This window comes from Anticarsia gemmatalis, chromosome 23 (genome assembly GCF_050436995.1).
Source record: "Anticarsia gemmatalis isolate Benzon Research Colony breed Stoneville strain chromosome 23, ilAntGemm2 primary, whole genome shotgun sequence".
Lineage (NCBI taxonomy): Eukaryota > Metazoa > Arthropoda > Insecta > Lepidoptera > Erebidae > Anticarsia > Anticarsia gemmatalis.
The window spans coordinates 4737995-4755695 of NC_134767.1; the positions used below are offsets into that span (position 1 = coordinate 4737995).

Consider the following 17701-nt stretch of genomic DNA (forward strand, 5'->3'; position numbering starts at 1 on the left):
TGCTGCATGGTCAGTCTGATGAGTTTAGATTGCAGCCGAAATAATAGTTATTTGTACCTATGACTTGCAAATTGACAAATAGATTAAAAATTTAGTTTGTGAGAAATATTGCTCCCGGCTCAAGTATCATCTTAATATACATAATTCTTCTGTAAGTGTGTATGTCACTGAACTTCTCCACGTTCACTGCCCGGGGGATTTTTACAGTGCCCACAGAAACCGACATTCGTACAGTGCCCCGGCCGCACTATTGTGTCCACGATTTTCCCTTGCTGTGTGCCCGAACCGCATATACGCGTTTGTAGAGCGTTTGCTATATGCCCTTGACGCGTCTGTGCGTTTGAACAAAACAAGCATAAAAATTAAAATAAGTATCCAAACTTAGGGTCTGTGCCCACTACAACGAACGTAATGAGTACAAATATCGATCTAAAGTAAGGATCTAAATATATGTATTTTTTTATTACTTTGCGACTCTGGTATCTCCTCTTCCCAAGTATAGCGGGACCTGTAGATATACGTTTCTACGAAAACATATCAGTTTACATATAAATATATTTTATATTTAAGTAATTGGCAAATGAAATAAATATATAATATATTTTAGCGAAATTAGAAATCGATCCTTAGTCTTAGAGTAATCGGGGAACATACATTTTTATGAATCCGACGAATTGAGAACGTCTTTTTTTAAGTCGAAGTAAGATTGTTTAGGTGAGCACAGACCGTTACTCATTATATGTATAACAAAATGTACCTAACTATGAATAGGTTGTCCGGAACAATAGACGCACAGTTGCGTCGGCGGCACTCGGTTATGGCAAGAGCAAAATGTATGAAACGCGCATATGCGTCGAGGGCACCTAGTGTTGCATTACGAAACGCACATAATTATACGCGTCGGGGGCAGTGAATGCGTAAACGACTGAACCGATTTTGGTGAATTTTTTTGTGTGTGTTCAAGGGGATCTGAGAATAGTTTAGATTCACAATTTTGTCCGCTGGACAATGTTTTTTTATTTAATTTTTATGGCAAAACAACGTTTGCCGGGTCAGCTAGTATTGTATAAAATATTTTTTGTTGTAAATAAATAATGACGGCGACATCTAGTATAAACAGGGGGCAACACTATTTACATTAGTGTTCCCTAGATGGCGTTAGTAAAGTATCTCTAAAAAAAAGGTTCACAGCTTCAAAATAAAATTCAAAATGCATACCCATTCACTTTAATAATACTATCACAAAACAACAGCCAATAACAATGTCTCTTACATACATACCGTACAAAGTATTTAAACTAGTACTTAAGTTAACAAATGTTCCACACTTATGTACATTTTATTTACATTTGCAACTCTTCAGAACACTTTCACATCGGGTTTTTCAGCATATATTTCTATTTTCTCCGGCTTTTTAAACTTAACAACAGTTACTGAAGGAAAAGAGCGTTATAGGACTAAATCGCTCTTAGGTTTTCTTTTCTCCTACGCTGGCACCGGTCGAACACACGATTAAACACAATGCTTTATGGTACACTGTGGATAGACTCCGACATCTGCGTGGGAGAAAAGAAAGCCTTACGACTTAGACAGACGTAAGCATAAGAAAATAATGACATAGTTAAAACGCTGTCTTATTTTAACTTGTTTTACGTAACTATTAACAAACTACGAATATAAAAGAAGGTATGCTCACAATTCTTCAACGGCGATTTCTACACAATTCTACATTCACACTTTATCCCTTCCATAGTCGGAATAGGGAATACCATCACAGATTCACCAATTAGGTAACGAAGTAACAATATAACTATGTCATTATTTCCTCAACCACATTTAATTACAACCAGCTACTTTTAAAGGCTTTTGATAACAATGAACTGACCTCCCGAAATTATAATAAATCGAAAAGCATTATGCCACTAAAGAAAGTACCATTTACTACATGTTTCAAAAGTGATTTTGTGCGCGTGAAAAGTAAAAAATATTTTCAAAGTAGCCAGTGTGTTTGTACTTGAACTGTTCATACAAAAACTATCAGCAGCGTTTCAAACATTCTGTCCTTTTCTACATTATATTAAATGCCCAACAAACGAAAGAGACGTCTAGTTCAAACGTCACAGTTATTCAAATTCGTGTTATTAGCGATACTGTATTGTATAAGCTGTTGTTCACACATACTGACACATTTTCTCAACAGGGTCCTACTGGCGGTAGTGTGTTCATAGCTTTGTCTTCAAATTCAACAGTTTATATGAGATTCTAAGGGATTTCACAGCTTTTAAATAAGTATAAGATACCTTATCCGATGGATAATGTGACAAATATTGACAATATTCCTTCTGATAAGCTAAAACCAAAACCTTATTTAAAACTGGTGAAACCCAGGATAAATAAGTAACAAAATACATATTAAGCTCTGTTCATATCTACAGACAAACATATAGATATAAAATTGCTGTGCATAAGTGCTATAATCACTCAAAGGATTGTCATACACAAACTTATAATCTGAAACGTTAATGATAATTCAATAATATAATATCCAACAATGGACACAAAATAAGACGCAGAATACTTGGATAATCCGAGATTTCCCGGCCCCGGACAACATACGTCTTTTTTTATAATAATATGCTGGTGACGTGACTGTAGATACGAACGGAGCAGTAACATACAGACAACGTGAATTGAAAACGACGAACAAAGCTCAACGTGAACTAATCTAATTTCTAAACGAACTTAGATATTTACAAGCTCTTAAAATCACATACTTTAACAACAATTCCTAAATTAGTATCACAACCTCTTTTATCCGAGACAGCGATGGAAAACAGTAAGGTTCTTCGTATATAAGGCTATGCAAATTTTCGACACAAATAAAAAAGTTTTCAAGGGACTACCACCATACAAATTCAGACGCAGGACAATTGTCGGCGACGCGATTCGTGTACGAACCACAATGAATTTGTATAGCGGTAGTCGCTTGGATACTAAAATCTTTCAATGTCGAAGATTTGCATAGCATTATGTACGAAGGACCTAAATTTACAACAATACTATCAACTAACTTATTCTTATAGAACAGAAATGTACCAAACATATAATTACACAATAGACAACAAATGTAACGAGAGAATACGACACAACACACTACTGCCGGTATATAATCCAAATCGTACAGGTATAAAACACTCACAAGTACTAGACAACGACATAAAGAAAAACTTCAAAATTGTTAAGTGTATCATATCTCGAAAGATAGACTTTAAAAGTAACTTGTTTTATAGAGCCTATTATTACCGTTTCATAGAATACTCGCGCTGATCTACAAGCGCTTAGCCTTTCAACCTTCGACATTGTCGGCTACGGCCTTTTTCGCCTAACTAGCATCGATATTAGCCGACAAGTACCGTAGGCTTGGGCTGACCTCCTATGCGACAAGCGTTCGAAGATTGGCCAAAGTAATTTGTGGTGTAAGATACCATCCACCAAAAAACAACGAACAACTACCAGTTACTGGTAGCTACTACAATCAGACATACATTATTTTGTACTAATGATGTAGTGACAAAACATAGATTTTTGACATTATGACTAAAATTTTCTCGTTTCTAATGTAATTTACCTACCCATAGATTCTGTAACCAGCGCACTAACCTGGGTTAGAGCTCTTTATAGATTGTTTATGCGCGTCCATTAGTCTATCCTGCGAATGTTATATACCATGTACAATACTGGATATTGTTAGACCCTGTACCTCAATCATCTAACTCAATAACAGTATCGCTTATATACAGCGGTCAACTGGCGTGGTAGAGGCCCGCCAGAGCGTCTTGAAGAGCACGCAGGCACGGCAGTGTGGACTTGTAGCCGCCAGCCTTCTCTGCATCGTTTTCTGCTCTGTGGAAGAGAAAAATAATATTAAATGTATGCATTTAGATCAAAAACATTTTATGTCCCAAGAACCTCCATTTGTTGACATAGATGTAGACTTCAAAATTCTTCTTTGTACTTAAAATATTCAATTAACTATTGCAAAATGCGTCAAATTTCTAAACATTTGAAATCTTCATTTAAACTGCTTGTGTAGTTTAAGTGAAACAATATTCTCTAATAGCAAATAGTTTATGTGAAATTTGGATCAAAACCAAATTGTATATAAGTACGTAAACATATTTCATTTTTAACAAAATTATAATGTGCAAAAAATTAGAGCAAAAAATTTTTTTCATATTATGTATGTGAAATTTGTTGCAAAAAGCAAACACTTCAGTCATAGGTACTAACCTGACATGCTGCAAATAGCCACAATTAATAATGTCTGCAATAGAAGGTGGGTCCGGACCACACCGGTCCGGTTGAACAGGCGGCTCATACTTATACAACGGACCTTCTTCTATGAGCAGTGTTTGTTGGTGTGATGCACCATGGTTGAATTTGATACCCGTTGAGAACTGAGTTACCTGAAAAGTGTAAACACAACATGATTATTTTGTCATGATCAAATTTGGGTGGATGGTACAAAGTGATAAAGAATATAATATATCAAAAGCATTTAGGTAAGAACTTTGGCCACTAATGAGACAGCACTGGAGAAACATTTACTTAACTTTCAGAGCAAGTAAATGGATTTTAGAGGATATGTGAAAGAAGTTCTTGTACCGCAAGGATATATTTCAATTCAAAAACTGTTAAATGGCAATTGGCTTTATTCTGTTTTATATTAAGAGTAAATGCAAATGCATAGGTACTCAAAGCTTACAATTGCTATTGTCTTTGTCAATTATAATAGAAAAATGCAATAATGTAAGATGTAACCTCAAAATATAAAAAGTTGAGTTACCTTTGGTACTGGAGGCAGGATCTCTTCAGGCTTATTAGCTTTGCTCTGTGCAAAAGTTGTAAGTATATCTTTGGCATCACCCTCTGCAAACATCAGCTCATCAATGAGAGCCTCCTTTTCCCTTATCTTCTGTTTCTTAGCTTCCTGCTCCATGCGAAGGACTTCCGATCTACGTAAATCCTCCATTTGTTTCTCAATTTCTAATATTTCTTCTAATTCTATTTCTTCCCTTCCTGAAAAAGTATTTTAATATTTAAATGAGTAGCCAATCTAGTTGGTTGTTGAATTATGGTGTAACATGAAGCTATTTGCTTTTGTTTGGTGCCTAGACATGTAATATATTTAATTCCAATCATAATGATCCTGGTTTCAGTGGCATAAATGATATTTATTTAATTTAAAATAATATTATTCAAGTTTTTAAATGTAGCTTTTTAAAAAGTATATGTGCATATGAACTATAACAAAAATATTACCTATTTTAGCCTTATTCTTCATAATAATCTCCTTATTATCTTTTTTGTACTGTTCTATCCTTTTATTTGTACCAACAATATCTATATTATTTGTTAAATTGTAGACAATTGTTTCTATCTCCTCCAAATAATCATTGTATTCTCTTAATGTGGCAAAGTCTTCCTCTTTCTTATTATAATCTTTTAGTACCCTTTTCCTAATGTCAATTTCTTTTTCTACCATAGAATCTTCAAAAAGTTGTACTCTAAAGTTGTTGCGGCGAAGAGGCACATTGCAATCTGGACACGATCCCGATCCTAGAGCAAAAACAAAAGTTTTATCATAACCTATTTACCTATTTACTTCTCAAACTTACTGTGATTAAGTTACAATGTTAAAACCAAACGAAGCAGTACTTTTGAGACGGCAGAACTAACTTTTTTAAAAGCGGGAAAGTATACAAAACATGGACCTCCAAAACAAAACTTTCGCATTCGTTCCAGTGTCTTTAATTGATAAGTTCTATACTGCTATAGATAAGATATAATATTATGTTATATTACCTTTTAAAAACAATAAGTCAACGCAGCTCTCACATAAAGCGTGGCCACATACATTTACCATCAACTTTAGTGATGGATTTCTATACTTTGTTGTTTTACACCGAGGACACGCTTGGTCATCCATGTTGCTGTGATGAAATATAACTATCAGACAAAATATCAAATACTTTTAAAACGAAATGCCACTAAAAACACTTAATACATCGCTATCGGCTAACTTTTCTCCAAATCAAAAGCCGATATCGATTTTTTTAGAATGACAGGTGGTCCGAAATGCTTTCCTGTCAGATTTATGCCACAGACAACGAAAAACTACGCTTAAGCATAGCTAAACCTGAGCATGGCCATTTACGACTATCTACGAAAACTAGAAAATTAAAGATCACTCCACCGTTTTTTCCTTATTTTTATATACCATGCTACAGTTACCTTAAACAACTATTTGTGAAAATCGTTGATAAAATTTTAGCTGTAACTGATTACCGAACGTAAACACTTTCATTTTTCCAATTTCATATTTTCTGGACTGTCAAAGATATTGCGAGGAACCAATAGGATTAAAGTAAACATTATTCATCAACCAATAAGAAAAACCAGAAATGACAGTTAATTATTTATCAGTTTTGTGAAGAGCAGAACGAAATATTTTTTGTGTTATTTGTCAAGTTATATATAAATGTTTTGCATTATATTTCTACATAGAATATAGCGTAGTTCGGTCAAAAAAAGATTATAAATATGAACTTAGCTTTAAGGCAAGTCTTTAGGTCGCAATCATTTAGATTATGTGACAGAATTTCCCATCGATATTTACCAAAACAAATTCCCATAACCTCAACATGTCCTGTTATACAATTTCGGAGTTATTGCGAAGAAAAAGTAGAGTCAAGGAAGTTGCTGCCACCACTTATGGAATTTCCGCCTATAGTATGGCCTTCCTTCTTCAAATTTGTAAAGAATTGGATGTTTGCTAACTTTATTATTAGACCGTACTTTGAACAAGAGTTTAGCTTGAACGAGTTCATTGAAGCTTCCAAACATGCTGTCCAGGTACAGAAAAACCCCTTCACTTGCGATTTATCAACATTTATACTAGCATTAAAAGTAGCTTCTTCATTTTTACTGATAACATCATTGTTCATAGTTATAGTTCACCTCTTTATTTTCCTACTTACAAGACAAACTCTTTGTTGTGATTATATCGTCATTCAGCCTATTTATGTTATTTTTTTCTTTTATTTTTTTAGGCATTGCCTCTAATGCCTACTGTTAGGTTGTTTCAGATGCGTTACACAATAGTGATTTCAAATCATTAGAAGGGATAGTTGAGAAAGATGCCATAGATGCTTTAAAGACTGCAGTATCAAAGCTATCAGTGTCACAAAGACAACTATTGTCTATTGAAAAAGATGATATATTTTATGCCTTCCCTTATCAGGTAAGTAAAATAATTTTTAGAGATTTATTTTATGAATAATAGAGAGATGCTCATTAATTAGATCTTTTTAAATGCTTCACAATTAAAGTTATTTTATATTGTCAAAAAGTTAAACCTTTTGATAAATATAATTACTAAACCACCGAGTGCAATACTGTAGTGTATTGCACATAATAAATCAACTGGTGACACCTCTGACCTCATTAAATGTGTTTCTTCCTGATAACATTGTTTTTTTCAAGACCTTTCACAGTATTGTGATAGGCATAAATCTTCAGATATATTTTAGATAGTCCATTTTTAATATTGGGCACTTACAATTATTGGCCCAAGTTCCATTACTCCTGAATAAATACTGGCCTATCAGGTGTATGATAGCTGTTTTATTGGTCATACAATTGGAGTTACCTTATCTATTTGATAGGCTATTCAACAGTTATCCATAAGTTGTGAAATTAGCTCTTACTTACATAATAAATAACAAGTATATAACTAAGGTACTCTTATGAAATATTCTAATTAGCTGTTTAACAATTTTCCAGGTTGGTGTGATGTTTGATGACTCAGATAAGAGATGGGTTGAGATTACAATGTGTTATCATGTCCTCAGAGGACTCAAACATATGAAGGATTCTGGTGATCTGCCTCCTATATCTTTAGGGTTTGTATATACTTTCTATTGGTTTTATGTGTTCAGTGGTTGCAGTGTTTATCTGCTTGTAGGCCTATTTGGTCATGAGCAAAGATGTTCTTTTGTTGGATGTATCCCCTAATCTGATGCCACCTAAATCATCTTCAATTAAAAGATACAGGACATTGGTGATGGTGATTATTTAAATGACATTCACTGATTAAGTTTAATACAAAAAAATTGTAGAACAACAAGAACTGCAATGCCCCTTTTTTGTTTGTTTGTCTTTGGTACTTACTAATTACAACTTGTCTTATTTTCACTACAGTGTACAGCCTGAATATCAAGACAAGATATTCATTCTAAACTACAGATTTATCAGAGAGTTCACTAAAGGAGTTGAAGACAGTTGGTGGGTGAACATAGTGAACCACTTCCAGCCACATACTTTAATGAAGAAATAATATGCCTATATTGCCATCGGTGTGATAAATGCTTCAGTCAACAGTAATAAAATCGCAGTTTATTGTTCATATATTATGTTTTATTATTATTTTTGTATAAAAATGATTTATAAAACTATTAGTAAGGCAAAAGTGTTTTGCATTACAGAGAAGCAATTTTCTGCTGCTATCAACAACCGGCTAGCTATAGACAATTCTTGAATAAAGTCATACTTTGCAAGAACTATTATTTTCCTATAGGACATTTTAAACGTCAAAAGCTCGCGAGTCGATTATAGCGACTGTAGATAATCGCGCTACAGATTTGTTCCCTATATCAACTGAGGGTATAAAAATACACTTATTCTTAACTACCACTTAGGTAAGGCACAACTGGTAATTACCACTACAGAGGTGTGGATTTGGCAAGATTTTCGCCTTTAAATAACTCTACATTTAGCACCAAACATCATCATGAATCCTAGTTCTTACACAATTAAATCTTAAAACACTGAACAGCTGTCTTGATAATCTTTTGTAGCTTCTCTCAATGTCTCTAAAAGAGCTATTGCATCTCCTGGAAATAAAACAAGCACAAATAAAACAGCTTTATGTATAATATCACCCACTAAACTTCTTACAAAATGACAACTAACAGCAAAAGAACCTTTCAAAATTCAACAAGTTTTACATAATTTTATATACTTATACATACCTTTAGGAGGATCATACAAAGATCTTTTCTCAACACCACATTGAATCTTTATTGGTCTTTGTTTCTTCAATGAATGTTCGATATCTGTAAAATCAAAATGAAATCATAATTAGTCTTAAATTGTCTTCAATTGCGAACCAGAAAGAAGAATGTAGAGTATTTAATTTTTGTGGCATTATGCTCTTCAGTATGAAAAGCTTTAATACTAATACATAGTCCTTATTATTGAAGGGTCCAGGATGCAAAGTTGTTTGCAAAGAATGGATATACGTAAACCTCCTATAGTACTCCTCAGGCCTTTCTTACCTTCATGAACTTTATCCAACATACTACTAACATCTAAATCGTCAGTGATTCTCGTACACAACACATTTACATACTGACTAGCGCCAGGCACTATTCTATCTGTATCTCCAGTCTTCAGTTCATATGTAACTTCATTGTCAATGGTTGTAGAACATTCTATCTGTAACACTTCATACGCAGATTGTGCTGACTGAGTTGAGTATGCAACAAGAAGGTTCTTGTGAATTGAATATTCTTCTATTGTATGGATAGAGGCGTATATTTGAGGGTTGGATTTCCTGAAAGTTAAAAAAAAATTACATAAGTAGTTGTGGACCTATGGTTGGGTGTTCATTGACTACTAACACTGGTAACAGAATTTTTACATCAACCAAATATATCTATAGTAATATTATAAAGCTGAAGAGTTTGTTTATTTGAACGCGCTAATCTCAGGAACTACTGGTCCGATTTGAAAAATTCTTTCAGTGTTAGATAGCCCATTTATCGAGGAAGGCTATAGGCTATATATCATCACGCTACGACCAATAGGAGCAGAGTACGAGTAAAAAATGTTACAAAAACGGGAAAAATTTTGACGCATTCTCTCTTATGTTGCAAGCGAAGTTGCGCGGGTCAGCTAGTAAAAAATAAATGTTTTGAAACTAGTCAATAATACATTTACATTGTAACTGATTTTTTTTAAAGCACATAAAGAAAATCTTATGGCCTCCTAAGGTTTAGCCTATTATTGACAAGCAAAAAAGATCTATCACCATAAAAGGCTCATACCTCAAGCCTGGGTCCGTATGCCCACAGCACATAGTGGAAAACCGACAGTGCCAGAGAAGTATACTCATAAATAATGTATTTTAATTCTCAATAGGTACCTGTCTAAGTATATTCTGCACATATCCATAATAAGAATACAAAGGTCTTGCTTGCTTCTTTCAGCCTCTTTCAAGATGAAGTTCTCAGTGACACAGTGTTCTAGCTGGATGTTCTCTGTAGGACAATCTATACCAAGCATGCACTTTGTGTTGCATAGCTGGCAGCCATGACCAGCATAGAAGAAGAAACCTGAAGAAAAACATTGTACAGTTATATAAAGTCCTACTACTGGAGGATTGCTGGAGGAAACGGGGACAGGGACCCAACAGTGTGACAGTAGCATAGATCAGTAAAAAATACAGAGTACAACATTACCACAGGATATTAATCAGTATGAATTTATAGGTTTCTTAATTATTCATAGTTATTAAGTATTACGACATACTCACAGTAAGAATTTTCCTCAAGCACATCAAAAATATCAGACAAAATACTTGTCAGCCTTCCACTTGTAGTATTTCTTATAATAATGACTGTAAACCCTAAGTTTTTCAGGTTTATGGCTATGGAATCACAATCTATAGATGGAGTGGCTAATTTAGATAAATATATGTATTTATCATTAGCTACTAATATGGCTACTTTTGACTGAGGTTTGTAGTAAGTGGTGATAACTTTTACGTTCTGTGATGTAGTCACAAGCTTCTTGTAATGTTCCGCAGAAAATCCCGCCCGGTCTAGCAATTTTAGGAGTTGCTCTCCCGGTTTCTTTGAATCAGAAAATGTAATACTGAAAAGAATAATAAGTTTTGTTATGTATTGAAAATATTTTACACTTAATATTGTAACTTAAAAAACTTACCTCAATTTAGCTAATTTTGCGATAACTTCACACTGTCGTAAACTGAAATCTAAACCTTTTTGATAATCTTTGTAATCCAAATTCTGGAGAAGAGACATTGCAAGATTTTATTTTGATTATGAGGAAAACAAACATCTAAATCCGTCAGCTGGGCTTGACGTTTCGTCTGCAGTAGTCAAATGCACTACTTGGCATGCGTTAAACTGAACGTCGTTACGGCGCGGCGGCGGCGGTCCCTTTTTAATTCTTTCAATATCTCTTCATACCAGTTTGCATATGTATAACGTGACAGCACTTTAAATAACTTACAAATATTTAAAAGAACGAAATAAATTAACTTGTTTGTGTTTTTTTTAATACATTAACAAAGTGGAAATCGGAACAAAATATTTAGCGTAAAATGGATAGGACAAAATTCAAAAATGGCTATCGGAGTTGATACGTCAAAATGGAAACCTAGAAAAATAAAAGGGACACCTGCAGCAACATTTAGAAATATACTTGGTGCAGGTATAATAGGCGTGGGATTAGTATGTGGCGTATTCTTCCAGTAAGTAGAACTTTATATTACACATTTGTATACCTAACAGGGCAGTTTTGAGGTTAAAACTTTTGAACCAACTTTAAGTTAATGTATATAATATGTATCGTATCCAGTTATGTTGAGCTCATTGTGTATTTTAAAAACCCTTGACAAACCAGATGAAGTAGATATCTTAGCGTAAAATGCTCTCAAAATGTATGTCGTAGATTATAACCTAAGTTTAATGTTTACATAAACATTGCTATATCTTGGACGTCGTTATATTTTAGTATCTTACTTTATTTTTTAGCTACACTTCAGTCACAAAGAATTTACGGGAGGCTGTTGAGGGATTATATGAAGATCCGATAGAAGAGGTAGAGAGGAAACTAATGATTGGCAGTGGTCTCCCTAACAGAACAGGAGATACGATCAGAAAACTTATAGAAGAAAGTGAACGACCTGACCTACCAAACAAATAAAATATTATGAGCATAGATAGTAATAGGTAAATCTTATTTTTTAAATTATGTAGTCAATAAACAAAGTTCAGTTTATAATTTGTTTTATTTTTCCCATTTCAGCCAATGTGTTAGAAGTAAATACTTTGCCGGGAAGACTGATATGGATGAGAGTCTTTCCGACTTTAAGGAGACTAAGCAGAACTGTAAGGGCCCTAAAACTACTCAAAAGGCAGTCAAACCTAAAGCTAGAAAGCCTACTAAGCGCATCAAAGGCCAAAAAGACATAAGAACAGCCTTAAAAGGAAAGAAAAATGAACTAGTATCTTATACTAAAGAGTTTGATACAGTCTGTAAAAAGTCTGGCCTTGATGTAGACTCTGAACAGCTGCAGCTTGCTATTGCATTGTCTAAATCACTACAATCAGAAACTTGTGATGATGCTTCTACTTCGCAAACTCCATCAACACAAGGGAGAATAGCAAGAATAAGAAAAACATTACAAGAATATGGTTTTAAAGTCCCAGAAAACAAAGTAACAGTTCCAAAAAAGAAGGTAAGAAGGTCTCGCAAGCATTACAAACTTCTAAACACTTGTGAAGAGGAAAGACATCAGAAAATAAGTAGTAAATATTCCCAAGTATTATTTGGGTGTCTTAGTCACTCTCAAGAAAGTAAACAAATCACTGATCAAGAAGTTGATACACCAATTTACAATATTGGTACTAATTTACAGTATGAGTACATGAGAGATAATAATATTTTTTACATTGAAAACTTAGTAGAAAAATCAACCACCTCAGGCTGTATGCTTAGAGATTGGTCAGACATTCCGGGAAGACCTGTAAGTCCAGTTCTATTTGAGACAAGTACAATGAATATTTCGGAAATCAAATGCTCACAAGATGAGCTTGATATCATTCTTAGTGGACCAATCAAATCTGCCAAAAGTGTCATAGCTAGTAAAAAAGTTGAACATGAAAGTAGGCAGGTCATTAATACTATACCTATGATTGAAGTAGATGATTGTAAAGAAAATGAAAATACAACAAATTTTGATAAACAGTCAATTCCTATAATACAAGAGAAATTAGATCTAACTATACCTACATCACCCAATAAAGAATATAATATGGATGAACCAGAATTGGTCAATGCAGAATCGAATAGTACTCTCTCAGTGCGAGAACAGTATAGAAGTGTATCTCCAGACATATTTGATGATGAAGTCTCATGTGTTATGGAGACATCTAAACCAATACTATCACAAGGACAGAAAACTAAACTATTCACAGAAGATACCAATTACATGGATTTAACAGAATGTGCTAATGTTCTTTCTCAAAACTCAGTTAAAAGTGTAGCTATCTCTCAAAATGTAACTAAAAGGAGATCAGATGATTTCATGGAGATGACCGAGTGTGCTGTTACAGCATCACAAGGTATCAAAGAAGATGTAAAAGAAATAGATCTTACACAAAGCCCAGAAGAAAATTCTGTAATATTGGGAAAGAAATACAACAATGTTGATCCTAATTTAAACTTTATTCCTGAAAGTCCTGATAACAGTTTCAGTCAGAATGATAATGAAATAATAATAGCAGGTCAAAAATCAAATGAAGACTTAGAACATGAGGACATTGACCTGACTCATTCAAATAAAGAAATTACAATAAGAGAAAATAGTCAAGATGTATACAAAGCTACAGATTTTTCAAAAGATAGCAGTGACTTACATATTCACAGACCTAATCAAAATGAATTTGATCTAACACAAAGTTCAAGTGAGGAAAATGAAAAATCAGTCATTATTGGAAGTCATAAAGCAAAAACATCAAACAACGATAGTGTAGACTGCGTAGATGGTAATGAATTATCAATAGTCAGCAATTTGCTAGATCCGAAAAATCATGTTGCTACTAGAAATGATATTGATCTTACACAAAGTTCAAATGAAGATACAGATAACCCCAGCTCATTAAAAAATAATACAATACCTAAAGAAACGGAATCCATGGATTTAACTCAGCTATCCAAGTCAAGTATTGACACAGACGAACTACCTGCAGTTAATATAGGTAATACACAACTTTCTCAATCAAATGCTGATGACACAATCATTCTTAATGAAGAAGAATATTTAGGTGCTAATGGGAAAGTCAAGAAGTCTACAGCAGTTCAGGATGATCAAGTATTTGATCTAACACAAGCAAATAAGGAATCTCCAGAATCTAGTAGTAATAAGAGCTATGTAGCGTGTAGTTCAAGTTTCTACGATGAATATATTCACAATCATTCAGACAGTAAAGAAAATTCAAGCAGTATTGAACCTTGTGTTGATGGTTATAGTGCTCATAACACAAGTAAAGAAAGTATTGACTTAGCAGAATCCGATTGTTCTGTGGAAGATTGCGTGTCGCCTAGACCAGTCACAGCTGTTGAGATCCCAAATAACAGTAGTCTTGGCAAAAAAGATGATGTTTCTATAGATTATGATGAAATTTGTGAATATAATAGCAATAAAGATACAACTAAAGAGAGTTGTGGTACTGTCACAGACAAGGAAAGTATCAAATATGATTCTTCGAAGTCCCAAGTTTGTAATGACAATGATTTAGTATCAAGCCAAACTTCTGAAGTATTTGATCTAACAGATAAAGAACTAGACTATTCTCTACATCAATCGAGATTCGAAGTACCATTGGATAATTACAACTATGATTTCGGCGGTATTTCTGTTGTGGATAATGATTCTAGCGTAAGAAGTTTCATGAGGTCTTTAGATCAAAGAAATTCAGTTTTACCTAAAAATGATACATTAGGAGACAGTTATCTACCTGAAGTTAACTTTAAAAAGAATGAAGAAAAAGTTGAAATTGTAGAAACTGATGTTAATAAACCAAATGCATTTAGTCCTAATAAAGTTGTTAGTGCTGGTGAAAGTGCTGTTCCTATAGTAACACCTAAAAATAGCGAATATATCGTCAAAACTGATGAAGTAACGCCAATGATGGATTACGCGTCAATGACAACACCTCAGAGAAATAAGGAGCTGGATAAATATGGACTGAAACCTTTTAAAAGAAAAAGAGGTAATTTATTTTACAAACTGATCTTTTATAATGTTTGTTCATTGATATACTAAATATAAAAACATTAAAATGCGAGTTGGACTCGCATACGAAGAGTTCCGTTATTGATAAAAACGGCAAAAAATCACATTTGTTGTATGAGTGCTCCCTTAAATATTTATTTTAATCGAGTTTTTAGTTAATTTGGTAAAATTTATACTGTCACACACTGGTAGCCTGATAAACAAACAGCTAAGTGTTGGTAAAACTAATAAATATTTTCAATTTCAGCCATACAAATCCTCACACATTTATACAACCAAACACATCCAATCGTCGAATCGTACTCCGAAGATGATCAAATTCAACCATCACCTTCTAAAAAGCCAAGACAAGACACCAACTTACCAACTCAAAGTAACCAACTATTAAATCCTGGAAAACATCAACCAAGTAATTTTACTTCACCAAATAAAGTGAAAATAGTAGGTAGTGTAATATCTCCGGGGAAATCAAAAGGCAGGAGTAAAAATACGAAGTCTCCAAGGAAAGATGTTGGTGCAGATAGTAGTAAGGAGAATGCAGTGTGGGCTTATGAAGTGAGCAGTAATGTGCCGGTTATAAGGAGTGTTGATTGCAGTCCTGATGATTGGGTGTTCCAGAAGAGAGAGAAGGCTAAGGTAAGAAAGAAATATTTTTTTTACTATAGTGTAATAACTTGCATGTGCATCTTACAGTAACAGCAGCTATTTGCATGGGCTATTCAGCTACATATTATGATCAACTACATAGCCAAATTTGAGACGCTAAATTGAAAACTAAATACAAACCCAAGCAACAAGGACAGTCAGTTTTATATATCCATTTTTTTATGTTGACAACCCCTACAAAAAAAATACTTATGAAAAAACCTGCAGCAGAAAATATAAGCAGTAGAATAGAAACATTAAGCAGCTCAATAGAATAAAGAACCTACACCAGTACACCCTACACCAGTTTCTTATAAAATCTGTCAAGTTTTAATCTAATCTTATACATTTTAGGTGCATTCCTGTCGAGTACCACTTCACATAGCATTCCATAACTACGTACTAAGTCGGCGAAATCTGCGAGAGGCTATACTCAAGTATGAACCAGTTAATATAGACGTTATACATAAGGATTTAGTCTCGTATGGACATCGATACGATCCTAAGGTAAACAAGAACTGTATAAAGCTAACTTAACTTTTGTTTATCACTCTTTTCTTGAAATAAAATCTAGATTTATTCTTCTAAATTGCTTAAGACAAAACTTGCTAGAGATATAAAACTACTTTGCTTTTATAATAATGGTATGGGTTTGTAAATAATTTGCGTATACGCTCGTCTACGTATAGTTGTTCAGCAAACATAACGTGTTTGTATACGCAAGTGTAGTGTAAACTCTTACAACAAATTGTAAACTTTATATCTTATTAAATAAAGTGCAAAATTATGCTTAATTTTACTGAAGAATGTTAGGGAATAATCCATTGAAACAAGAAAATGATTTGAGAAAAAAAAAGAAAATTGTTTTACTGTTTTTTTTTTTCTTACAGGATTTACTAAGATTCTTAGACAAAAAATGCATAACAGTTAAAACAACAGACAACAACGCGAGGAACAAAAGGTAGCACAAACAATAAATCATGTTTCATTGTAAATAATAAAGTATATAATATTTATATAATATTCGTTTTTGTTATAAAATAATATTCTTAATTCTAGAGATCTGTGCATCACATTATTAGAATAAAATAAGATTATTTTTGACTAGGCTGATTTTATAGTGAACTGTCTGAAGCGCGTAAAAGCGGCCAGTGTTTGTGTCAATAGTAAAAAGTGAAGGTGTCTATCGTCTTTGGAGAAGGACCGGCTATTTATACAGGTAGGAGTAACAAACTCGCCGCATGTTTAGTGATTTTGTTGTTTGAGTGTTCCTGCATTTGATCGTAACCTTCAAGACATTATTAGCGCGAGACATTATGATTTGAGGATGTCTTGAATTCGAATTTGTGATGAATTTCATAAAAATTGCAGCAATTAAATAATTTGCCAGATAATTAATGTGTCCTTTGGCAGTGATATCGACTTTTTTACATTAGTGTTATATATCAGCCCATTCTTTAAGTAAGATGCATAAATATTTAATTGTTAAACTAAATATGAACACTTTCGATTAAAAGTACAAAATGTACAATACAAAGGGCCAGTTCCACAGTTGAGGAATAAGTGCCAGATAACTTATCTACTAGATAAAGTGACTACATTTGCTGTCACTTTATGAACTAGTAAGCAGTGATAGCCGGGTGGTATAAGTTAGTACCTCCCACCCTAGTGCTCGAAGGTTCCAACTGGAAGAAACACTAACGACTTTTCTAAGTTATGTGTGTATAAGAAATAATAATCACGGTCAACGGTGAACAAAAACATCGCGATGAAACCTTGCATGCCTACAAATTGTTTAACACATTTCTTGAGGGCATGCAAAGTCCTCAACCCGCTGCTAGTGTGGTGGACTCAAGGCCTTACCCCTCCCTCGTTCGGGAGGAGTCC

General features: G+C 33.8%; 4 protein-coding genes across 4 annotated transcripts; 2 read left to right on the forward strand and 2 right to left on the reverse strand.

The window, feature by feature from the left end:
- Positions 1 to 1204: 1204 nt before the first annotated feature.
- Mat1 (CDK-activating kinase assembly factor) lies at positions 1205 to 6157 on the reverse strand. Its single transcript, XM_076130059.1, has 5 exons — positions 5866 to 6157; positions 5323 to 5619; positions 4847 to 5079; positions 4291 to 4466; positions 1205 to 3903 (listed from the first exon to the last, which is right to left on the reverse strand). The coding sequence occupies exons 1-5, from the start codon at positions 5987 to 5989 to the stop codon at positions 3804 to 3806; spliced, it is 930 nt and encodes a 309-aa protein (XP_075986174.1). The 5' UTR covers positions 5990 to 6157; the 3' UTR covers positions 1205 to 3803.
- A 318-nt stretch (positions 6158 to 6475) lies between these two features.
- Positions 6476 to 8469, forward strand: LOC142983192 (m-AAA protease-interacting protein 1, mitochondrial-like). The gene is made up of 4 exons (XM_076130081.1): positions 6476 to 6915; positions 7139 to 7303; positions 7846 to 7964; positions 8263 to 8469. The coding sequence occupies exons 1-4, from the start codon at positions 6604 to 6606 to the stop codon at positions 8396 to 8398; spliced, it is 732 nt and encodes a 243-aa protein (XP_075986196.1). The 5' UTR covers positions 6476 to 6603; the 3' UTR covers positions 8399 to 8469.
- LOC142983191 (uncharacterized) lies at positions 8469 to 11231 on the reverse strand. The gene is made up of 6 exons (XM_076130080.1): positions 11071 to 11231; positions 10658 to 10998; positions 10268 to 10457; positions 9399 to 9676; positions 9093 to 9176; positions 8469 to 8954 (listed from the first exon to the last, which is right to left on the reverse strand). The coding sequence occupies exons 1-6, from the start codon at positions 11166 to 11168 to the stop codon at positions 8881 to 8883; spliced, it is 1065 nt and encodes a 354-aa protein (XP_075986195.1). The 5' UTR covers positions 11169 to 11231; the 3' UTR covers positions 8469 to 8880.
- A 92-nt stretch (positions 11232 to 11323) lies between these two features.
- On the forward strand, positions 11324 to 17522 carry mus312 (mutagen-sensitive 312). Its single transcript, XM_076129904.1, has 6 exons — positions 11324 to 11620; positions 11904 to 12101; positions 12178 to 15146; positions 15417 to 15805; positions 16169 to 16321; positions 16705 to 17522. The coding sequence occupies exons 2-6, from the start codon at positions 12082 to 12084 to the stop codon at positions 16777 to 16779; spliced, it is 3606 nt and encodes a 1201-aa protein (XP_075986019.1). The 5' UTR covers positions 11324 to 11620; positions 11904 to 12081; the 3' UTR covers positions 16780 to 17522.
- The last annotated feature ends 179 nt before the right edge of the window (positions 17523 to 17701 follow it).

Coding starts and splice junctions, on each gene's coding strand:
- Mat1 (XM_076130059.1), bottom strand. CDS start 5,989: ATGGATGACCAAGCGTGTCCTCGGTGTAAAACAACAAAGTATAGAAAT. Junction 5,080..5,322: donor GAAGAATAAGGCTAAAATAG/GTAATATTTTTG, acceptor ATACTTTTTCAG/GAAGGGAAGAAATAGAATTA. Junction 3,904..4,290: donor GGCTATTTGCAGCATGTCAG/GTTAGTACCTAT, acceptor TCTCTTCCACAG/AGCAGAAAACGATGCAGAGA.
- LOC142983192 (XM_076130081.1), top strand. CDS start 6,604: ATGAACTTAGCTTTAAGGCAAGTCTTTAGGTCGCAATCATTTAGATTA. Junction 6,916..7,138: donor CTTCCAAACATGCTGTCCAG/GTACAGAAAAAC, acceptor GCCTACTGTTAG/GTTGTTTCAGATGCGTTACA. Junction 7,965..8,262: donor CTGCCTCCTATATCTTTAGG/GTTTGTATATAC, acceptor TTTTCACTACAG/TGTACAGCCTGAATATCAAG.
- LOC142983191 (XM_076130080.1), bottom strand. CDS start 11,168: ATGTCTCTTCTCCAGAATTTGGATTACAAAGATTATCAAAAAGGTTTA. Junction 10,999..11,070: donor GCAAAATTAGCTAAATTGAG/GTAAGTTTTTTA, acceptor TATTCTTTTCAG/TATTACATTTTCTGATTCAA. Junction 9,177..9,398: donor GTTGGATAAAGTTCATGAAG/GTAAGAAAGGCC, acceptor TTGATTTTACAG/ATATCGAACATTCATTGAAG.
- mus312 (XM_076129904.1), top strand. CDS start 12,082: ATGAGCATAGATAGTAATAG. Junction 15,147..15,416: donor ACCTTTTAAAAGAAAAAGAG/GTAATTTATTTT, acceptor TTTCAATTTCAG/CCATACAAATCCTCACACAT. Junction 16,322..16,704: donor GACATCGATACGATCCTAAG/GTAAACAAGAAC, acceptor TTTTTCTTACAG/GATTTACTAAGATTCTTAGA.